Source organism: Carassius carassius, chromosome 48, assembly GCF_963082965.1.
Source record: "Carassius carassius chromosome 48, fCarCar2.1, whole genome shotgun sequence".
NCBI lineage: Eukaryota > Metazoa > Chordata > Actinopteri > Cypriniformes > Cyprinidae > Carassius > Carassius carassius.
The window spans coordinates 513,831-537,385 of NC_081802.1; the positions used below are offsets into that span (position 1 = coordinate 513,831).

Here is a 23,555-nt window from a genome sequence, read left to right on the forward strand (position 1 = left end):
GACGTGTCTCAATCTTCTGGTGGGGGGCTTCAGGTGCGAGTGTCCCCCCGGAGGCTTCGAGAAGCCCTTCTGCCACATGAGCTCCAGGAACTTCCCTCCGCAGACCTTCATCACCTTCAAGGGTCTCCGCCAGCGCTTCCACTTCACGCTCTCGCTGTCGTGAGTATCTGTCACCAGATGAAGCCGTCAGCCGTGTTTGTTCGTTAGTCAGCGAGTCAATATCGCTTAATGAAGCTCCTTCTTCTGGATGTTTGCTCAGTGTCTCGGAAGCTTTTATCTGCTCGTCTCGAAGCGTTATATAACATTATCCAAAGCTAATATTTTTATTCCCAAACGTCAGTGTTGATCTGTCCGTGTCGAATGGGAAAACAGATGCTCTGTCCGGATGCTCCTCTGTCTCCGCTTTGCTCTTTTCTTTCTCTCTTTCTCTCACGCTCGTTTGCTGATGAATGCTCTGTCAGTGATCTGTTTAGCGTGTGTATAGACTGTGTGTTCAGGACTGATGAGAGCTGTTTTGCGCGGGTTGCTCGGCGCTGATTCTTGTGTTTCCAGGGATGTTTTCCGAAGGTTCAAAGGGTCATACTGTGAGTTTGCAGGACTTAAAACTCTCCGAAAACCTCCAAAAAGGACTTGGTGTCCATTGAAACATTAACACCTAATCGTTCACATCTACACCGAGCTTGAGTAGGAAGGAGAACTAAAAAACTTGAACATGATTTACATGTAGATGTCTCAAAAACAGAACATATTTTATTGTACAGATCAGAAGGAGGGTGTAAAGTGATCATGAGAGACTCAATTATGGCTGTTTTTGGTGCGTGAAACCTTCAGGAACGCGTTGAGAGGAGCTCGGGGAAGATATGAAATGTATGAAACGACCCCATTAACTGTGCCGGAGATAAAGGAGGATGTTGGGGTGATGCTGAAGGAGAAATCAAGGGTGTGTGTGTGTGTGTGTCTCTGGAGATGTGATTATTCTCCTCAGTAACCAGGTCAACAGCACTAAACCCCACGGCAAAACCACAGAAACATCCACGAACACACCAGCACATCACACACACGCGCTGCTTTTAAGATTTCACCGATTTTCGGTGTCATGCATTATTGCATTATTAAAAAAAATACTGACAGTAATTAATAATAATATTTATAAATATAAAAAAACCTGAATTTACAACCCACAAAACATTAATAAGCATTAAAAATAATTGTTTCTCTTGCTACATTTACATTGTATTGGTTTATCAGATGCTTTCATCCAGACGGGAGCAGAGTTTCTCCTGTGTTCGACTGCAGTGTAATAATAACAGCGCGGTGTCTGTGAACGTTAGTTTGATGGGGTCTGTTTTGTCTGTCGTGTCTCTCCTGCTGCTGCTCGCTGACCTACTTTAACTTTATAAATATGAGACGGATACCTGTGAAAATCTGCTGCCGTCGCCGCGCATCACTACAGCAGATAGATGCGGTTTGTTACTAGCGCAGTTTAATCTACTGATGTTTCTACAGCAGAAACACTGAGTTTAATCCACACACACACGTTTGCACTGCTGATGTGAACGATGGACTTAAAGATGTCCACACACACACACACACACACACACACACTCGCTCCTGGTCTGGTAATCCTCTGTAAACCTGGGTTTTCTCCGGCAGGTTTGCGACTCGAGAACCTGACGGTCTTCTGCTGTATAACGGACGCTTCAATCAGAAACACGACTTCATCGCTCTGGAGATCGTTAATGAACAGATCCAGCTCACGTTCTCCGCAGGTAAACCTGAAGTGAATTATCAGCTGACTCACGCGTCACAAGGCTGACATAACAAACATTCTTCATTGACCCTGACGTCACCTGACCCAGAAGAATGTGTGTATAATTCACCGATGTGAACTTTGACCTGCAGGAGAGACACAGACGACGGTGTCGCCCTTCCTCGCGGGCGGAGTGAGTGACGGGCGATGGCACACTGCACACGTGCACTACTACAACAAGGTGAGTAATGTGACCACAGGATGTGTCATCACCGCCGCACAGGAAGTGTCTTTCATGGGTCTCATGTCTGATGAGAAGGGTTACGTGAGGGAAATGTAGGACATATTTGTGTGTGTGGGGGGTGGGAGTGGGTGTGGCTTATTACTTTATGACCAAGACTCTCAGGCCCGCCCCTGTGCTGCTCTGATTGGCTCGTTCAAACCCACAGCTTTGAGCTCCCACACAGGGGCGCTGCCAGGAATTTTGGGCCCCATGACAAAAAAGTCTAAGGGCCCCCTCTGCGCAGCTGTTGTCACCACATCTCTAGGATCTAACTGTCCCATCAAAAGCTTCACATAACTCTAATCAAAGGCTTGCAACTGTCTTGCTGCTTGTAGTTCAATACTAGCACTAGCACAATATTTACTGCTGGTGATTTGTAAATGCAAGTCTGCACACAGTATGCATTTCACTATTTGATGCAAGATTAAAATCCACCATAAAAATGTCCTTAAAGCAACACGTTGTAACATTTTTTCTTACCTTAAAATAATGTTTCCAAAATCGTTTCAGTGGTTCATCAAGTTGTAACCTGGTGAAAGGCATATGCCTCCCTGGAATGATGCTAAGTCATCAACACAGTGGTAGCTAATTTATATGTAGTTTTCAAATTAAAATAATCATTAATTCTTTTCTCTTTAGACCAAATCAATTAAGCTTATGAGAAATTCTAATCAAGGAATACATTTGGAAATTTTTGAATAAATTATGACAATTTTAAAGGAGCTATGTGGAGGTTTTTACTTAAAAAAATCTTTAAGATAGAGTTTTCATTTGTACATGTACGAGCCAACCATGATGTAAAAAAAAGAATGACACCTCGACTGTCCACCACGGTTGCCTCTATCAGCCTGTAGGCTCAATTGTGTGTGGAGGAGTCGGGCCCGAATTGGCGCGAAAATTCACAAAATGTGACGTCATGCATGTTATCGTCTTCTTGGGCTTACAACCGTACGGCACGCCAGCCATTATAGTAAGCAGCGGCAATAGTGTTTTCAAATGGACTCTGCGGATGGAAAGAAGCGACCATCCTCCAGCACAACTCAGACACCCACGGACACTCCTCGTAAGTAAAAAAAAAAAAAAGAGCGTGCGCACTGAGAACAAGCATGAGACTGGCTGCAGTTCCTCTAACGGCCACTGGTGTCAGTAACGGTTAGAAATTTCAGAACCTACGCAATGCTCCTTTAATTTTTGGGTGAACTATCCATTTAACAGAAGTGAAAAAGGAGCAACTTATATATATACATATGTGTGCGTGTGTGTGTGTGTGTATTAAAGAAGCACAATAAGACAAATACAATAGAGATACAAATTAAACTCATTTTTCAGATACTGTAGGTTTTACTTGTATACATTTATTTAACGCCTTTTGTTGGTTAAAATTAATGACATGGATATTTAATTTGGAATGCTGCCCTTTCCAGTCGGAAGGCATGCATCAAATACTGACTCACGTTCAGTTTTCACACACCTGTTCACGTTCACTTAATCCATAACCGACTGTATTTACGTGAGATACTCTACACAATAAACATCTGGACTGCTGTGTGTGTATTTGAGCGATGAGAACTGATGGTGCGCTGTATATAAGAACCATAGACAGTAAAAGAAATGGACACAGCGACCCCATTGGAACTCAATTGAGACAAGTGAAGCCCATTTTTAGCGTTTTTTAGCACTTCCGTTTCTGACGCGCAGACTCAAACTAAGCTTGATGACGTCAGCAACCTGTCTGTAATGTAGAAGATGTAAATCTTCTTGTAGCTGTGCGTGCAAACTGCCATCGTTAATCTTGCAGAGACGGCGAGCTTGAGCGGGGAGTTCTTTGGCGTGAGTGAGCAGAAGTAAGTATTCTGATTAATTATTTTGTATAGTATTTTAAAATGTAACGCCAGTACGCCATATTAAGTTAATTGTCTGCGAGCTTCTCCTCCTGTCTGTACGGTAATTTCTCTACTGTGCGACAGAGAGTCGAGTGGTTATGACGCAATCGTTAGCCTATTTTTACAAAAACTGTTTCTACGGGGCCATAATGTAACATTTAAGAAGGTAATGGAGCCCTTTATACATTGTCGTGTATCTTTAGAAATAAATAATGGACAAATGGAGTCTTTAAACGCCTCAGATGTAAAGTTATTCGCTTTCAAAGGGATGCCAAAATGAATGGGAGTCAATGGGATGCTAACGCCAAGTGAAGTTCTGCTACAAGATGGCGGCACGCGGCCGACTTCAACTTCCGGTCGACTTCCTTCCCGCCTGATAAGAACTGAGGAAATGGAGCGCGCGCGAGAGAGAGAGAACTTCTATCAGCGTGATTCCGCCTATCCGGCCTTCATTAATTTTAAGTTAATCAACCACTAATTGTGACTCCCGGGAAAAACGGGTCGTCTGGTCACCTCATCCCTGCCCCTTCAGGTGCTGAGGCCATTGTTTTAGATTGCTAGTTTGCGTTTTATTATTTATTAGCGCGCCGTGCATTGATTGACTGCAACTAACTAAACACCGTCACTGATGAGTGCGCTAAAGCAGGACCAAACCATTTCATGCAGATACAGGGGGGTAGTCGGTCAATATGGATGTTTTATTTTTTGGTCAATGGTGATATTTAACTTTTATTGCCAAAATAAGTAAAATCAAGGACATCATTCATTTTATTATTATTTGAAATAGACTCGATGATGGTTTATATAGTGTTTAACATAATAAAACACTTTAATTAGTTTTTACCTATTTGTTGGGAATTGGGAATTGTCCTAACTTTTCCCCCCTATACGGCGCCCATGCTCCCACATGAGTGACCTGCAGCGGCCGGGTCAGCCTGAGAGGGGTCGTGACCTCTGTGTGATGAGATCATTCATTAAGCGAGGCTCGTTGTGTCTGTTGGTGTTCGTTCAAGTGGAATCAGACGAACAGATAGAAATACACCACAGATAAAGATGAAGCTCTTCACACATCTGTCTGTCTTTACCTTGATATTTTTTGTAAAAATTATTAAGTTGGCTTTAAAAAGCCAACTTGAAAAAGCCAACTTACTGAAATCCTATTTAAACTACTTCTTCTTCTTCTTCTTCTGATACTTAATTTTAAAATGTATATCCTCCTAGAGCTTTCAAGCTAAAACCACCAAACTCGGGTCAGACCTTCAGACTGGTCTGACTCGGGTTGCTATATCTTTTCTAGATGATCTGGCTTATGGTTTTCGTATACCAGACTATCAAATCCACCTAAAATGCCATAGACTTTCATTGAGGGGGTGGAAATTTTAGACAATAAGACTTATAATGTATTTTAGCTGTCCATGCCATAGCAAAGCTTAAAACTCCCTACTGAAAATACAGCTAAAACCAGCCTAAGATGATCAGTTGCTTTGGCTGGTCTCCAAAGCTGGTGGTTTTAAAGTGGTTTTGGCTACTGTCACGCTGGTCTTAGCTGGTTTTAGTTGGTGTTTTACTGAATCAACTGGTTTTAGCTGGTTTTAAACTACCATCACACTTGCTAGTCATGTTAGCATAATGCTAGAGACATGCTAGTCATACTAGCAATATGCTAGTCACTTGTTAATCATGCTAACAACATGCTAGCAACATGCAATTCACTTGCTAGTCATGCTAGCAACATGCTACAGACATGCTAATAATGCTAGCAACATGCTAGTCACTTGCTAATCGTGCTTACATGCTAGCAACATGCTACTCTCTTGCTAATCATGCTTGCAACTTTGTTAATCATGCTTACAACATGCTAGCAAAATGCTAGTCACTTGTTAATCATGTTAACATGTTAATAATTTTGCTAATCATGCTTACAACATGCTAGTCATTTGATAGTCATGATAACAACATGCTACAGACATGCTACTCATGCTAGCAACATGCTAGTCACTTGCTAGTCAAGCTAGCAACATGCTAATCACTTGTTAATCATGTTTACAACATGCTAACAACATGCTAGTCACCTGCTAATCATGCTAACAGTTTACATGTTAGTAACTTTGCTAATCGTGCTTGTAACTTTGCTAATCATGCTTGCAGCATGCTAGTCATGCTAGCAACATGCTACAGACAGACTAGTCATGCTAGCAAGCAAGCATTAATTATGTTAACATGTTAACAACATGCTAGTAACTTTGCTAATCATGCTAGCAACATGCTAGCCACTTGCTAGTCATGTTAACAACATGCTAGAGACATGCTAGTCATACTTGCAACATGCTAGTCATTTGCTAATCATGTTAGCAACATGCTAGTCATACTAACAACATGCTACAGACTTGCTAGTCATGCTAGCAACATGCTACTCACTTGCTAGTCATGCTAACAACATGCTAGTCACTTGCTAATCTTGCTAATAACACGCTAGTCACTTGTTAGTCATGCTTGCAGCATGCTAATCACTTGCTAGTCATGCTAGCAACATGCTAGAGACATGTTAGTCATGCTAACAACATCCTAGTCACTTGCTAATCATGCTAACAACATGCTAGAGACATGCTAGTAACTTGCTAATGACATGCTAGTCACTTGCTAGCTTCAATCTTTCTGGCTAGGCTTTTTCAAGCCAACTTAAAGTTTGACTACAAACTTTACTATCTAGTTTATTTTAATATCTATACATTATAATTCATCTTTTATCAAATATTTGACCTATACAAATATTATATAACACAATACAATATATTATTACCTAAAATACTATATATATTAACTATAAGACACCAGACAGATAAAAATACTGTACAGATGAAGATGCAGCTTGTCACTGTCTATCTGTGTTGTATTTTTATGGTTGTGTTTGATGCAGCTGTTCTCTGATCCTTCCATCTCTCTCTCTCTGTGTCTCTCTCTGTCTCTATCTCTGCCTCTCTCTCTCTCTCTCTCTCTCTCTCTCTCTGTCTCTCTCTCTCCCTCTCTCAGCCCGTCCTGAACCGTGCGGGTCTCCCTCAGGGTCCATCCGATCAGAAGGTTGTGGTGGTGACGCTGGATGGTTGCGACAGCTCGGTGGCGCTGCGCTTCGGTCACGTGATTGGAAACTATTCATGCTCCGCCCAGGGCAGCCAATCAGGATCCAAGAAGTAAGAGCGCGAGTCTGGTGAGCGCTAATCGCCAGTAATAGCGTGACTGTGTAACGTTACATTGTTTTGTGGCAGGTCTCTGGATCTGACGGGGCCGCTGCTGCTGGGCGGCGTTCCCAAACTTCCCGAGGAGTTTCCCGTCCGGAACCGGCAGTTCATCGGCTGCATGAAGGACCTGCGCATCGACCAGCGGCACATCGACATGGCCGGATTCATCGCTAACAACGGAACGCTAGCCGGTGAGGAGCTATCAGTGATTTATTGTGCTTCCTGCAACAGTGTTTTCCCTTCATGAGAGCATTATGTTTTTTTCCCAGGATGCTCGGCGAAGCGTCATTTCTGCAGCACTAACCCGTGTCTGAACGGCGGCAGCTGCGTGAATCTGTGGGGTTCGTTCCGATGCGACTGTCCGCTGGGATTCGGAGGACGGAACTGTGAGAAAGGTGAGCGAGCATCACGTGAGCGTCTGTTAGCAGCGGATCGGTCAGTAACAACACCTGTCTGTTCTTCTGTCTGCAGTGATGCCCAACCCACTACGTTTCCATGGTAACGGGCTGTTGTCGTGGCGGGATCTGGCTGTCCTAGTAACGGTTCCGTGGCACCTGGAGTTCATGTTCCGCACGCGGCAGCCAACAGCGACACTGATACACATCAGTTCAGCACAACAATACAACCTCACCATACAGGTGCCATTAAACACATACTTCAGATTCATACTGTTTTACAAATGAGGGCGTTGTTAAACAGAGGTTTCACCAGCTTGAGCTCCCACACAGATATAAAATACACACGGCTGAGCAGCTTCAGCAGCAGGTGCACAGATGTGTCTACAGTGCCTCCTGCTGGCTGTGTGTGATACGACACCTTACACACACTAAACTGGAGTTTTTGTTGTTATTAGATTTGAAAAAGCTTTTTTTTCTATGTATTTATATTTCCTGTTGAAAGTTGGAGTGGGATATTGATAAAAAATTTATACTTGCTTCATTCAATATTTTATATGAATATACTGTAATCTTACATATTATAATATATATGAATGCTTCTAGAGCACATTTGATTGGACAGATGTTTGTGTAGTGCTGTAATCGATTCAATTCCAATTCCAGTTTATATTTATAGCACTTTCCATGATACAAAATGTTTCAAAGCAGCTGTACAACATATGTTTCTACAATATATTTAATAGTAGCTTATCAGTGGTGGTTATAGTTACCAAGGGGCAACATGTATATTAAAAATAACAGAGGACCTAGGACAGATCCTTGTGGCACTCCATATTCTACTGGTGATAATAGAGATGACTGCCCATTAAAATAAACATAGTTGTAGAGATTGGACAGATAGAATCTAAACCATCTTAGAGCCTGCCCTTGACTACCTGTATAGTTTTGTAATCGATCTATGAGTATGTCATGATCTATGGTGTCGAACGCAGCACTAAGATCAAGTAAAACTAGAAATGAGATGCAGCCTTGATCTGACGCAAGAAGCAAGAATCAGACTCTATCTGGTCTGTGAATGATGAATGAACATCACTGACTGTGCGTGTGTGTGTGTCAGCTGAGAGAGGGTTACATGTTGACATCAGTTCACCGCGGGGAGGACTCCACCGTGTCTCGTGTTGATGATGTCACAGTGAGCGACGGCCAATGGCATCATGTGTTGCTGGAGCTGCGAGGCCCCGGGACGGGTGTCATAACGGCAGCGCTGAGCCTCGACCACGACCTGTACACGGTCAGACACCATACACTTGACCTCACCTTGAAATATTCAAATCTATATTACATTATAGTCTAATACAATTCAAATGTTTTATAAAGACTTTTATAATTGTAATTTATTAATGAATATATTGTAGACATAATGGGTATGTGTGTGTGTGTGTGTGTGTGTGTGTGTAGTCGTCTATGGATCTGGACTCTAAGCTGAAGGGTGTTAAACTGAAGACTGTGAGTGTCGGCGGAATCACAGACAGCAGGAATAAAGTCATCAGTGGATTCAGAGGATGCGTTCAGGTGATCATCACACACACACACACACACACACACACACAAACAATCACACACACACACACACACTCACAGATATATAATCATCACATGTGGTTGTCTACAGGGTTTGCGTCTGGGTGACTCCGCCTCGGCTCCCATATTTCCCAGCATGCACCAGGCTGATGTGGTGAACGTGGAGTCAGGCTGCAGTCTGCCGAACCCCTGCGGATCGAACCCGTGTCCGGCTCACAGCGACTGCAGCGACGACTGGGACACACATTCCTGCAGATGCCACAGCGGTCCGTCTCATTATAGTGATCCACATCTGTGATCAGTTTTTGTTTTGTATGATCCGTTGTGATGTAAATTTTGGTTAGTTGTATTATTTATTTGATTGAATTGAGTTTTTGTATTGTTTACACATGATGACAGGTTACTACGGCAACAACTGCAGTGACGCCTGCTCTCTGAATCCCTGCGAGCACCAATCAGCATGCAGCAGGAAGTCAAGCTCCGCCCACGGATACACGTGTAACTGTCCCAGCAGCTACTTTGGCCAATACTGCGAGAAGAAGTACGAGTGTTTCCTGACTCATTCACTGCGCTGTGATGACGTGTGTGTTAACATGAGTGTGTGTGTGCTCAGAACGGATCTGCCGTGTCCCCGCGGATGGTGGGGTGATAAGTCATGTGGTCCGTGTAACTGTGACACGGCTAAAGGATTCGACGCTGACTGTAACAAGACGAGCGGCGCATGTCGCTGCAAGGTACGATCAGACTCCATTACTGTGTCTATAGCTACTGCTTTTAGTTTTGAAAATATTTATCAAAACAGTATTTAATCATGTTTTTGTTAAATTGTATAATTTTGTATTATTTTGATTTTATATTATGTAATAAAATATTATTTATTTAGATTTTGTTGCTTAATAAATATTATATTATACAGTGTATCAAACAATATAAAAGTAAATAATTTATCAAAAATACAATATACAATTTATTAAACAATATAAAATTATAATAATGTATTGTTGTTTAATAAATTGTAACATTTATATTATATTCTTATTCAAAAATTTTATCATACTTTTTTAATTTTATATTCTTTAATAAACAATTTTTCAGATTATTTTAATCTTTTGATATTAATATTTGTTAAATTGTTATTAAACTAAATTATATAATTCATTAACTTTATATCGTTTTAATACATTTTTAACTTCACTAAATTGTAATAAAACTTTTAAAAAAAATGTATTTATATTATTCTATTAGTTTTTTTTTATGTGGTTTAAGTTGTTAAAAATATATTGTTAACATGTTTATATTGTTTAATCAATTTTATTTTAATATTGTATTATCAAATGTATTTTATTTTTATATTGTTTACAATATTTTAGAATTCATTATTTGTATTATATTATTTTATTGTAACACTTGACTGCTAGTTAGAGTCACACAGGTCCAGTTGACTGTGTCTGAGCCTCTGTTGTAATGCGTGTGAATCTGTGGTCAGGACAATCACTTCCGTCCTCCCTCAAGCGCGGTGTGTCTGCTGTGTGACTGCTACGCCGTGGGCTCGTTCTCGCGAGCGTGTGACCAGGACAGCGGTCAGTGTCCGTGTAAACCGGGTGTCATCGGGCGACAGTGTGACCGCTGTGATAACCCCTTCGCTGAGGTCTCGTCCAGCGGCTGTGAAGGTCAGACTCTCAAACACACGCTCTCTTTAGACTGTCATACGTGTCCCACAATCCCTCAGTAATGTGTGTGTGTGTGTTCAGTCATCTACAACAGCTGTCCGCAGGCCATCGAAGCAGGAATCTGGTGGCCGAGGACCAAGTTCGGTCTCCCAGCGGCCGTCTCGTGTCCGAAAGGATCCACCGGTACGAATCAAACATTTCTCACTCACAATGTCTGCCTTTAACTGTCATTTTGCATTATTGACACACTGTTTTCCTAATGAATATTGTTCAGTAGCTTTGACAATCTTTTTTGAGTAAAGCACTATATAAATAAAGGTGACTTATGCGCAGGAACTGCGATCCGTCACTGTGACGAACACAAGGGCTGGCTGTCACCGAACCTCTTCAACTGCTCGTCTGTGAGCTTCAGTAATCTCAAGACACTGGTGAGAATCTCACGCCTCACACACACACCTCGAGCGATACAGCGTGATCCGCGCGTCCTCACCTGTGTCTTGATGCCTGCAGTCGGAGCGTTTGGCTCGTAACGCGTCTCTGATGGACTCCAGTAACGTCCAGCAGACGGCTGCACTGCTCTGTAACGCTACGAAGAGCGTGAGTCAGTTCTATGGCAGCGATGTGAAGATGGCGTATCATCTGATGCGTGCCATACTGCAGCACGAGAGCCGCCAGCAGGGCTTCAACCTCAGCGCCACGCAGGACGTCCTGTTCAACGAGGTATGTGCGCGACGCTGCAGCGCTAACATGCTACAATTGACAAATGTTGCGCAGTTTGTTTTTGAACAAAGAAACCATGCATATTTCAGTTAGCTTGCCATTTAAATAAGCATGTATGTTTTAACACTAACGTGCTACAATTACTGCATGTTGCGCAATTTTTCTTGAGTAAGGAAACCATGCATACTTCAGTTATCTCATTATTTAGCACAGAATAATGTGTAACTACTTATTTTTATTAAGAATACTAGCATTCTAAAAGTAATGTTTCTTAAGTATTTGCGAACTAAAATTAGTGATGCGACGAACTACATTTTTAGCTTAGCAAACAATTTTCTCTCCGATGTAGCATTAGGAAGTCCTGTGTAATAAAGTATGCATGTAGAGTTTTAGCGCTGATACACTACAATTAACGCATGTTGCGCCATTTTTTCAATATTATTAAATGCATTATTAAAATGCGTTATTTATAAATTTGTATACTTCAGCACAAACCCAATACTTTTATTAGGAATACTAGTCTGATTTAAAAAAAAAAGCAATTTTTAAGTTAGTTATGAACTTAAAGTAATGATGCGAACTACATTTTTAGCATTGTAAACAATTTTCTCTTTGAGACATCTGACTAATGTGACTCTTTCACTGAGTGAAAAATATAATTAATAATTATAACATCTTATTGTGATTTAAATTATAAATTTAACCTTTTTATTAATATTTTTTTATCATTAGTTAAATAAATCCACTTAAAAAACAAGAGAAATGGGAATATTTGAGGATTTTATTTGAACCTTTTCACCAGATTTACAGGAAACAATAATTAGTTATTTTTATTAGGAATACTAGATGCATTTTTAAAAGTAACTGAAACGAGTTACGATATTCTGACTTTGTGATTGGTGGCTGTGGCAGCACCTGATGCACGTGGGCAGCACTATATTGTCGACGGACACACGTGGACACTGGGAGCTTATCCAGCAGATGGAGGGCGGCTCGGCAACACTGCTGCGACAGTTTGAGGAGTATACGAACACGCTCGCGCAAAACATGAGGAAGACCTACCTGAGCCCCTTCACCATCGTCACGCCCAACATCGGTCTGTTTCATTCCTTCACTGATTTACATACACACACCCTCCATCCAAAACCCCGCCCTCTGCAAATCTGGACGTACAAAATGATTGATGTGCCAAGAGTATTTCTGATTGGCTAAAGATTTTCAGGCCACACCCACTCCCTCTTTTAGTCAGTGATATTGATTCTTGATTTATAAAATAACAACATTGACTGATATCTGTCAAAGGTAGTAGTGACATTTTATTTGTGATATTTCAAAAAAGTCATATGCACAAGTACCTTGACATTTCAGTTTATTTTTTATTTCATGGACTTTTATTTAAAAATGTAAATAAATTATATATACATATAAATAAATAATTTAATTTTAATAATAATAATTTAATAATTTACTTAAGTAAATCCAGCAGGACCTTTGAGTTTCAGATTGGCAAAATCTGCTGAAGAAATAAATTATTCAAAGATGCCACCTACGTCACTACAAATAGAACGCCGCCATATTTGCGACCGACTCGCCCGGTATGGCCGCCCAAACTGCCCATTTGAATGAGAGAGAGAGACAGAGATACCTGGAGAAAATTTCTATTTTAGGCTCCGATCCTTATTTGTTACCCCCAGTTTTCTTTTGTCCATTATTATCTGCCCCAGACTGCCCAAATTGGCCTTCCATGATATATATATATACATCTTGTACATAACCCCTCCCCATACAGTGGGGATCGCTTGAAGGCTTTCAAGAGTACAGATGCGTATCAATATGCTGTGGCTGGATGGGTGAAAAACGTGAAAGTGCGGCACCTGGCCACCAAGGATTTATATTTAATCATGGGAAATGTAGGTATTATAAAAAAAAATTCAAATGTATGATTTTGGTGGTAGTTTGCTCTGACTAGGTAGCGAGTTGTTAGCTAGCTAAGTGGCTAACAGCTGGTAGCCACGGGCCGGCACACGGCTAGCTGTCATTAATCTAGGGTGACCAAATGTCCTGTTTTCCCAGGACATGTCCTGTTTTAACGCCCTGTCCTGGCCGTCCTGGCTGGTTTCCATTATTTTAAATTCACGCTTGCCTTTGCACACAAAACATATGAAACCGGCTTCGGCTTATAATCACCTAAATACAAATAGCAAATAATACAACACAAACGCATCACATGGGCTGAAGGCTTAATTTACCTGACACGAAGTGTTCATTGCATAGTATGGAGTGAGATGTGGTTGTCCAGTGATCTCTTCGAATGGCAGCTAACCACTTCCTCCTTCTATCTTTTTCTTTAGGTATATAATAGAATAACAATTCGGGGTTCCCTCTTTCGGCTGTTGTTGCAGCCAACCGCACAACATATTGCAGGCATATTCAGACCGTCGGTCGCAAAGATGGCAGCGCAAAGCTACAGTGACGTCATGTGAATCGAATGAATAGATTTTTTTTTAGATAACTATCTGTATATGAATTATTATGTAATTTTTATATATTTAATGATTTATTTAGTTAAGTAAGTCTAGCAAGACCTTCGAAATTGCAGACCGGCAAAATGTATTAGAAAAGAAATAAGATAAATATTTGTAGATTTTATTTGGACTTTCTACATTAACATCTATACACTTATTGATTCATCTAAAAACTACTGTTTCTGTAAGTTAGCTAAAGTAGTGTTATTTGATATGTTTTTGGTCATTTATTTTGTGTTGAATGTTATTTTAGTTTGCAACCCTGTTTTGAATCAGTAGTTTTCATGCCGTCTCATTCCAGTCATCTCCATCGATCGTTTGGAGAAGATGAATTTCGCCGGAGCTAAACTGCCGCGCTATGAGTCTCTGCGCGGGCCACGGCCACTCGACCTGGAGACGGCCGTCACTCTTCCCGACTCGGTTTTCATCCCCGCCCCTGAGGGCAAAGGTCAGCGACACCACAGCGAGTCAATCGCAGAGTCGGGCAGAAACCACACCTCCAGCCGGAAGAGGCGGCATCCAGACGAGCGCGAGCAGGACGCCGTCGCCAGTGTCATCATCTTCCACAGCCTAGCGACACTGCTACCTGAGCGATACGACACCGACAAGAGGAGCCTCAGGTGAGACCAGACCAGAACAGACTAGACTGAGCTAGACCAGACCTGACCAGACCAGACCAGACCAAACCAGATCTGACCGGACCAGACCAGAACAGACTAGCCTGAGCTAGACCAGACCTGACCAGAACAGACAAAACCAGATCAGACTAGACCAGACTAGACTGAGCTAGACCAGACCAGACCAGATCAGACTAGACTGAGCTAGACCAGACCTGACCAGAACAAACCAAACCAGATCAGACTAGACCAGACTAGACTGAGCTAGACCAGACCAGACCAGACCTGACCAGATCAGACTAGACCAGACTTGACCAGACCAGACCAGACCAGACTAGATGAGACTAGACTAGACTAGACTAGACTAGACTAGACTAGACTAGACCAGACCTGACCAGACCAGACCAGATGAGACTAGACTAGACTAGACTAGACCAGACTGAGCCAGATAAGACCAGACCAGACCAGACTTGGCTAGATCAGAATAGACCAGACCAGACCAGACCAGATGAGACATTCACTCACGGATTGATCTAACGTTCTATGTGTGTGTCCAGGGTTCCCAAGCGTCCGGTCATCAACACTCCTGTGGTCAGTATAACGGTTCATGATAATGAGGAGCTGCTGCAGCACACGCTGGATAAACCCATCACGGTGCAGTTCCGTCTGGTGACCACTGAGGAGCGCTCTAAACCCATCTGTGTGTTCTGGAACCACTCCATAGTGTGAGTACACACTCGTACGTGTGTGTAGCGTGTTCATATGATGCGGTGTTTGTGAGTGAGCTTGTGTTGTGTGTGTGTGCAGTGCTGGCGGTCCGGGCGGCTGGTCTTCTAAGGGCTGTGAGGTGGTCTTCAGGAACAGCACACACATCAGCTGTCAGTGTTACCACATGACCAGCTTCGCTGTCCTCATGGACATCTCCCGCCGAGAGGTGACATGACTCAACCTAAACTAACACTAACCTGATCAGAATTACATTAGTAACAGAGGGTTGGTCTATATATGTATACTATATACACACACACACACCAGGTACTCCCTGTTTACATTCTAAGTACTTCCTGGCCTGGACTTGTTGTATCCTTTGAGTCAGATTGAGGCTCTTAGTTTCTCAACAGATGGGCGTAAACGTTCCCTGTGATTCTGTTGCGTAAAGTCATTCAAGCTGATCAGTTTTAAGGGTTGATACGCAGCAATCTGAGGCTGAATGGATCTTGATCCTGATTTGGAGCGAGGCCACCCGAATAAATGAGTGTTGTCTTTCAGAACGGAGAGATCCTGCCGGTGAAGCTGATCACGTGGAGTTCGGTGGGTGTGACGCTGGGCTTCCTCTTCCTCACCATCGTCTTCCTCACCTGCCTGCGGGCCGCGAGCAGCAACAAGACAAGCATCATCAACAACGGCGCGGCCGCACTCTTCATCGCACACCTCGTCTTCATCCTGGGCATCAATCAGGCCGATAACCCGGTAACACCCACTTCCTGTCTGTCTGTGTGACGTGAGCATGTGGAATGGTGCGTGACGCCCGTCTTTCTCCCTGCAGTTCCTGTGTACGGTGATGGCCATCCTGCTGCACTTCCTGTGGCTCTGTGTCTTCTCCTGGCTCTTCCTGGAGGGGCTGCACGTCTACCGCATGCTGAGCGAGCTGCGCGACATCAACTACGGCCCCATGCGCTTCTACTACCTGATTGGCTGGGGTGTGCCGGCCTTCATCACGGGTCTGGCAGTGGGACTGGACCCCGAGGGCTACGGGAACCCGGACTTCTGCTGGCTCTCGCTCTACGACACCCTCATCTGGAGTTTCGCGGGTCCCGTCGCGTTCGTCGTGTCGGTGAGTGTTTACGTCCGTTTGCATACTCCTCATAGGATGTACAGATTTTGAACATTTCTGTTTCTCTCTCAGATGAGCGTGTTCCTGTACATCATGGCATCGAGAGCATCGTGTTCACTCGAGAAGAGAGATGTGCCAGGGTGAGTCTTGTTCACACTGAATCTTGAAGTGTGTGTGTGTGTGTGTTTGTTAAAGTGTGTGTGTGTGCAGGGCGGGTCTGCGCTCAGCGTGTGCCGTGCTGCTGCTGGTGACGGTGACGTGTCTGCTGGCGCTGCTGTCGGTCAACAGTGACATGATTCTCTTCCACTATCTGTTCGCCGGATTCTGCTGCATTCAGGTACCCGTGATGTCATCAGGCGTGAAGCTGCTTAGCAACCGCTTAGCAACGCCCTTGAGTTTCGATGCGATTGTGTGTGTTTGTGTTTCAGGGGCCGTTTCTGTTCTTCTGCCGCGTGGTGTTTAATAAAGAAGCTAGAGACGCCATGCGCTACTGCTGCAGCAAGAAACGCCCCGATCACATGATCAAGTCCAAACCATCTGTGAGTCTGAGAACAACGCTGTTATAAACACCATCAGACTCAAAACAACAAATCACCATTCGTTTTGTTCGAGCTATAAATTGTAAACACTATCCAAAAATACAAAACTATACAAAGCTATGGAAAAATTAAGAGACCATATGTACATTTACATTCTGTACAGATGGTGAGTGAGTGTGTAAGTCTCAAGCCAACTTAATTAGAGCTTTTTTTGTTGTTTGTTATTTTACTGCAGAAAATAACAATTGGTCAAAATAACAAATGTTTTCATTAGTTGTGATTGAAAATCAGCGTTATTCCACCAAACATTGATTTCTTAACTCTTCTGAAGTTAAAGCATTGGTATTGTGTGGTGTAAAAGTGAATATAAACATGTCGGAAAACCAATAGTCAAAAAATGCTCTAAATGAGAATTTTTTTATTTAAAACAATAGTTTACAGAAAAAAAAATTATCTCTTAATTTTTTCCAGAGCTATATATATTTGTATTTAGATTTCATATATATTCATATTTAGATTAATTTTTAATTTTATACATTCATATTATTGCACACTATTTGTGCATTTTTTATTCTTTTTCAAATCATTTTTTGTTTTACCTATCAATGACAAAAAGATAAAAAATTACCATTTTAACATTTTATTTGTCAATTGCACAATGCAGCATTACTGTACAAAATACAAAAAAATTCATATATATTTTTATAATTTTTATTCACATTTTGCCATTATTATTAATATTATATGACATATTATTTTATTTATACATATATGCATTATGTTTCCATTTAGTGTTATTTTTAATGATTCCCCTGTGGTCTCTCTTCATCTGTCCGTCAGGCGTTTATCTGTAACAGTAATGTAGTGGACGGACGTCTGTATCATCTGCCGTTCGCTGAGTCCAGTGTGTCTCTGAACGGAACCCAGAGCAGCAAAACCCATCAGAACTACATGCCCTTCAGCCTCCGGTGCACACACACACACACACACACACACACACACTCGCTCAAACACAAACACACACACACACACACACACACACACACACACACTCGCTCAAACACAAACACACACACACACACACACACACACTAACACACCCACTCAAACACATACACACACACACACTCGCTCAAACACAAACACACACACACACACACTAACACACTCACTCAAACACATACACACACACACACTAACACACTCACTCAAACACACACACACACACTAACACACACACACACACACACACACTAACACACTCACTCAAACACACACACACACACTAACACACTCACTCAAACACACACACACACACTAACACACACACACACACACACACACACTAACACACTCACTCAAACACACACACACACACACACTAACACACACACATACACACACACTAACACACTAACTCACTCACTCAAACACACACACACACACAGACACACACACAGACTCACACCTACACACAGACTTACACACTCACTCACACACACACATAGACTTACATACACACACAGACTTACATACACACACACACACAGACTCACACATACACACAGACTGACACACACACACACACACACACTCATTCAAACACATACACATACACACACACACACACACTAACATACACACACACACACACACACTCATTCAAACACTTTCAGTCACACATTCAAGTACATTCATATTAAAAGATAATATTATCGATATTTTAAAGGGTTAGTTCACCCAATTTGCAAAATTATGTTATTAATAACTCACCCTCATGTTGTTCCAAACCCGTGAGACCTCCGTTTATCTTCAGAACACAGTTTAAGATATTTTAGATTTAGTCCGAGAGCTCTCAGTCCCTCCATTGAAGCTGTGTGTACGGTCTGCTGTCCATGTCCAGAAAGGTAAGAAAAACATCATCAAAGTAGTCCATGTGACATCTGAGGGTCGGTTAGAATATTTTGAAGCATCGAAAATACATTTTGGTCCAAAAATATCAAAAACGACGACTTTATTCAGCATTGTCTTCTCTTCCGTGTCTGTTGTGAGAGAGTTCAAAACAAAGCAGTTTGTGATATCCGGTTCACGAACGAATCATTCGATGTAACCGGATCTTTTTGAACCAGTTCACCAAATCGAACTGAATCGTTTTAAACGGTTCGCGTCTCTAATACGCATTAATCCACAAATGACTTAAGCTGTTAACTTGTTTAATGTGGCTGACACTCCCTCTGAGTTCAAACAAACCAATATCCCGGAGTAATTCATTTACTCAAACAGTACACTGACTGAACTGCTGTGAAGAGAGAACTGAAGATGAACACCGAGCCGAGCCAGATAACGACATAATTTTGCAAATTGGGCGAACTAACCCTTTAAGAGAACAATAAGGTTCAAACAACTAATCAAGCATTCATTAATTATTGTTTTGTTTTAGAGAAGATAATCTGAACAGCAGTCACCTGAGTCTGAGTGAACACAACACACTGTTCAAAGACAAAGAGCAGATGGATGGTAAACACACACACACACACACACACACACACGTGTATGTCTCACAGTGAGCTCACTGTAACCTCCATGTGTGTGTATGTGTGTAGATCAGGACTCAGACTCTGACAGCGATCTCTCGGAGCTGGAGGACGATCAGAGCGGCTCGTACGCGTCCACACACTCATCCGACAGCGAGGAAGACGAGGGAGAGTTCCCGCAGGAGGAATGCTGGGAGAATCTGGCCACCAGCGGCCCAATCAAACCTCCCGGTAAGACCTCAGGCGGTTCACTGACTCTGTGCTTCTGTTAGCGTGTCTGACGTCTGTCTGTTCATCAGATGTGTGGGACGGTGAGACCGGAGCAGCAGACGAGCGTCCGAAGGTGGAGAAACTGTCCAAACCAGAGCACAGAGCAGAGGATCATGGGACAGAAAACCTGCTGCTGCTGCTGCCCAGTTTACCGAACTCTACCACGCAGCTGCACAAAGGTCAGAACGAGCGAAAAAAAGCATTCATCACTTAACTATAACTACGCTGATACCAATAATTATAACTGTAATGATAACTATAATTACAATAACATAACTATAATTATAGCAATATCTATACCAGTAACGATGATAATTATAACGTACTGATAGCTATAACAATAACTATAATTATACAGATGTTCATGATAACTGTTTCTATACCGATAACTATAATTTCGAAAACTATAATGATAACTGTGTAATTGTAGCTACAATAACTATAACTATCACCATAACTAATTATCATTATAAAAATATTTTTAAAACCACAGTGATAACTATGATTGTAAGTAAACCTAATACCTGAGTGATACTGTTAATAATTATAATAACTATAACTATTTTATTAACTATACTATAACCACAACAGTAACTATTATTGTAATAATTAAAACAATAATTATAACTATAATGATAATTATAACAATAACTAGAATGATAACTAGAACTATGATTAGCTATGTGCTACTGCCCAGTTTAAAGTGTGTTCAATTTTAACGCGTGACCGTGTCGTGCAGGAATCCTGAAAAAGAAGCAGCTGTCGCCGATCGCAGAGAGGAACGCTATTAACCGCATCCACAACCAGCTGTCTGGAGACTCCGCCTCCTCACGGGGCCCCTCCTCCAGTGAGGGCCGAGGGGGCGGGGCTAGGCGGGATCGTCTGAACGGGGCGTCGACAAGCAGACTGAAGAAAATGCTCGACAACGACTCGTCTGAATCTGAGTGAGTGATTCACGTCCACTGATCCGTGCTCTCACTGTGACTGATTCATCAGTGGCATTATTGTCAAATTTATATTACAAAATCACAATGTCAATGTTTACAATATTTTCTTAATTTCTTCACACCTTATAGTTTAGCATGATAGCTGGGTCATAATATAGTACCATTTTACCATGAAACTCTAGCAGTATTTGCTACATTGTATACAGGTATATTGTTTTACATAAGTGCACTATATTTATGCTGATAAATATATATCCAACTTTATATACAGTACAGACCAAAAGTTTGGAAACATTACTATTTTTAATGTTTTTGAAAGAAGTTTCTTCTGCTCATCAAGCCTGCATTTATTTGATCAAAAATACAAAAAAAATGTAATATTGTGATATATTATTATAATTTAAAATAATTGTTTTTAAATGTATTATACTTTAAATGATCATTTATTTCTGTGATGCAAAGCTGAATTTTTAGGATCATTATCACATGATCCTTTAGAAATCATTCTAATATGATGATTCATTATCAAAGTTGGAAACAGTTCTGCTGCTTAATATTTTTTCAGAACATGTGATACTTTTTTAAGATACTTTGATGAATAAAAAACAAAAAAAAAAGAAGCTATGTTTTTAAAATATAAATATTTTGTAATAACAATATACACTACTGGTCAGTAATTTTTCTTTTCTTTCTTTTTTTAAAATAAAATCAATACTTTTATTCAGCAGGGATGTGTTAAATTGATAAAAAGTGATAGTAAAGAAAATATATTAATATAATTTTTGTTTTTATTTTGAATAAATGCAGTTCTTTTTAACCTTGTATTGATCAAATATATTAGACAGCAGAACTGTTTCAACACTCATAATAAATCAGAATATTAGAATGATTTCTAAATGATCATGTGATCGACTGATGTTACATGTGACACTGAAGGCTGGAGGAATGATGCTGAAAATTCAGCTTTGCATCACAGGAATAAATTATTTTTTAAAGTATATTCAAATAGAAAACTATTATTTTAATTTGTAATAATATTTCACAATATTAATGTTTTTTCTGTATTTTTGATCAAACAAATGCCGGCTTGATGAGCAGAAGAAACTTCTTTCAAAAACATTAAAAATAGTAATGTTTCCAAACTTTTGGTCTGTACTGTATATAGAGCTGTGCGATAATATAGTAACATTTAGCTATATATCCAATTATACTATATATCCAACTTTATACATAAAGATGTGTGATAATAGTTTACATTTAACTAAATATCCAATTGTACTTTATATCCAACTTTATATATAGAGCTGTGCGATAATAGTTTACATTTTGTGATGAAAAAATGTCATGTCCATGAATCAGATATAGTTTATATACGATAGATGCATGTTTTTCTTGCAGATGCTGATGAGTGACAAGGGAATGAAGAGGCGAAGAACAATCGTCCTGTTTCTCTCCGTTTGATTTTTTCCCACATTTCACGCGACAGTTGATCTGATTCTCCGTGCCAAACAGCGATGAGAATTGGACGTTTTTTACATTTTTGTTTACATACTTGAAGCAAAGCACTTTTTTATTTCTCTTGTCCTCTTGCCGCATCAAAACCAACAAAGACGTTTTGTAAATTAGTGAAAATTTCAGGGAATTTCCTCCATGAAGCTGAACTACTGCTGGACTGAGCTGCTGCTGCTTCTGAACGAGCGATAAATGAAGGAACGAATCACTGGACGAAGCATGAGAAGCAACCGACTCCTGATTCAAGCCTTTCACTCGTGTTCACGATGCCTTCTCCACCAGCAGGGCCTTTATTTCGTACCGTTGGAGGAGAGCAACACTTTTGATACTCGCTTTTTGTAAATTTTGGGGACATTTTTATACAAACTTTTAAAAAGACTGACATTTTATAGATTAGCAATGAAGTAAATGTGAATTTTAACCTGTGTTGTACAGATCTAAAACACGCTAACCCACCCGAGCATTTCATCTGGATCACATCTGCATGGTTTATTACGCTTTCACTGCATAGAAACGCAAACATCAGTTTTATCGTACGATGTGCTGCTTCAGTCTTCTGAGACTCTCCAGACAGGTCATTTTTGGACTTTTGATAACAAATCATGCTGTACAGTTTTATACATATACTGTTCTTCGCTCTGTGCTTTATTATGGAAGAGTGTTTAAGCCATGGGATAAAAATGTAACATTGTAACTTTTTATCACACAATTCAGCCTTTTTTTTTCTCTCAAAGAGTTGCGAGATATAAACACACATTTTAAATTCTGAGATGTTAACTTGAAATTTTAAGATTCCTGATTACATTTTTATTCCATGTCAGAAACAAAAAAAACATAATTGCGAAATATAAACTCAGAATTCTTAGAAAGTTTAAAAAAAAATGTAATCAGAATTTTAAGATTAAAAAATGGCAGTTATATTTTTTATACTGTTGCGGAAACAAAACAGAAAGAAAGAAAGAATGAATGCGAGAAAGAATTCAGAGGAAAACAATTGCAAGATTTAAACTCACAATTATGAGTTTATAACTCAAAAATATGAAAATATTGCAAAATATAAACTTATAGTCTGAATTATGAGTTAAAAAGTTTAAATTAAATTGTTTTTTTTTTATTCCATGGTGGAAACAAAAAATATTTGTGCGATGTAAACTTAAGTTTCAATTGTGAACGCATATAACTCACAGTTTTGTTGGGGAAAAAAATATTTGTGAGATGTAAACTTGCAATTTGGAAAATAAAAAAATGTAACTGTA

At 40.7% G+C, this 23,555-nt stretch overlaps 1 protein-coding gene across 1 annotated transcript in view; it reads left to right on the top strand.

The window, feature by feature from the left end:
- The window catches only part of celsr2 (cadherin, EGF LAG seven-pass G-type receptor 2), a 43,052-nt gene extending 19,884 nt beyond the window's left edge, over positions 1–23,168 (top strand). The window contains exons 3-33 of the mRNA XM_059543927.1: positions 1–159; positions 1,654–1,769; positions 1,903–1,991; positions 6,947–7,104; positions 7,180–7,343; positions 7,422–7,547; positions 7,624–7,790; positions 8,668–8,841; positions 9,009–9,122; positions 9,223–9,397; positions 9,531–9,672; positions 9,745–9,865; positions 10,618–10,801; positions 10,883–10,984; positions 11,135–11,229; positions 11,312–11,521; positions 12,434–12,617; positions 14,348–14,666; positions 15,221–15,388; positions 15,471–15,597; positions 15,933–16,133; positions 16,210–16,497; positions 16,570–16,637; positions 16,708–16,834; positions 16,926–17,036; positions 17,877–18,004; positions 19,477–19,553; positions 19,640–19,801; positions 19,870–20,019; positions 20,580–20,784; positions 22,186–23,168. The exon at positions 1–159 is cut by the window's left edge and continues 64 nt beyond it. Of these exons, the coding sequence (XP_059399910.1) occupies positions 1–159; positions 1,654–1,769; positions 1,903–1,991; positions 6,947–7,104; positions 7,180–7,343; positions 7,422–7,547; positions 7,624–7,790; positions 8,668–8,841; positions 9,009–9,122; positions 9,223–9,397; positions 9,531–9,672; positions 9,745–9,865; positions 10,618–10,801; positions 10,883–10,984; positions 11,135–11,229; positions 11,312–11,521; positions 12,434–12,617; positions 14,348–14,666; positions 15,221–15,388; positions 15,471–15,597; positions 15,933–16,133; positions 16,210–16,497; positions 16,570–16,637; positions 16,708–16,834; positions 16,926–17,036; positions 17,877–18,004; positions 19,477–19,553; positions 19,640–19,801; positions 19,870–20,019; positions 20,580–20,784; positions 22,186–22,192 (4,618 nt within the window). The 3' untranslated portion in view covers positions 22,193–23,168. The remainder of the gene's footprint in view (positions 160–1,653; positions 1,770–1,902; positions 1,992–6,946; positions 7,105–7,179; positions 7,344–7,421; positions 7,548–7,623; positions 7,791–8,667; positions 8,842–9,008; positions 9,123–9,222; positions 9,398–9,530; positions 9,673–9,744; positions 9,866–10,617; positions 10,802–10,882; positions 10,985–11,134; positions 11,230–11,311; positions 11,522–12,433; positions 12,618–14,347; positions 14,667–15,220; positions 15,389–15,470; positions 15,598–15,932; positions 16,134–16,209; positions 16,498–16,569; positions 16,638–16,707; positions 16,835–16,925; positions 17,037–17,876; positions 18,005–19,476; positions 19,554–19,639; positions 19,802–19,869; positions 20,020–20,579; positions 20,785–22,185) is intronic.
- Positions 23,169–23,555: the final 387 nt, after the last annotated feature.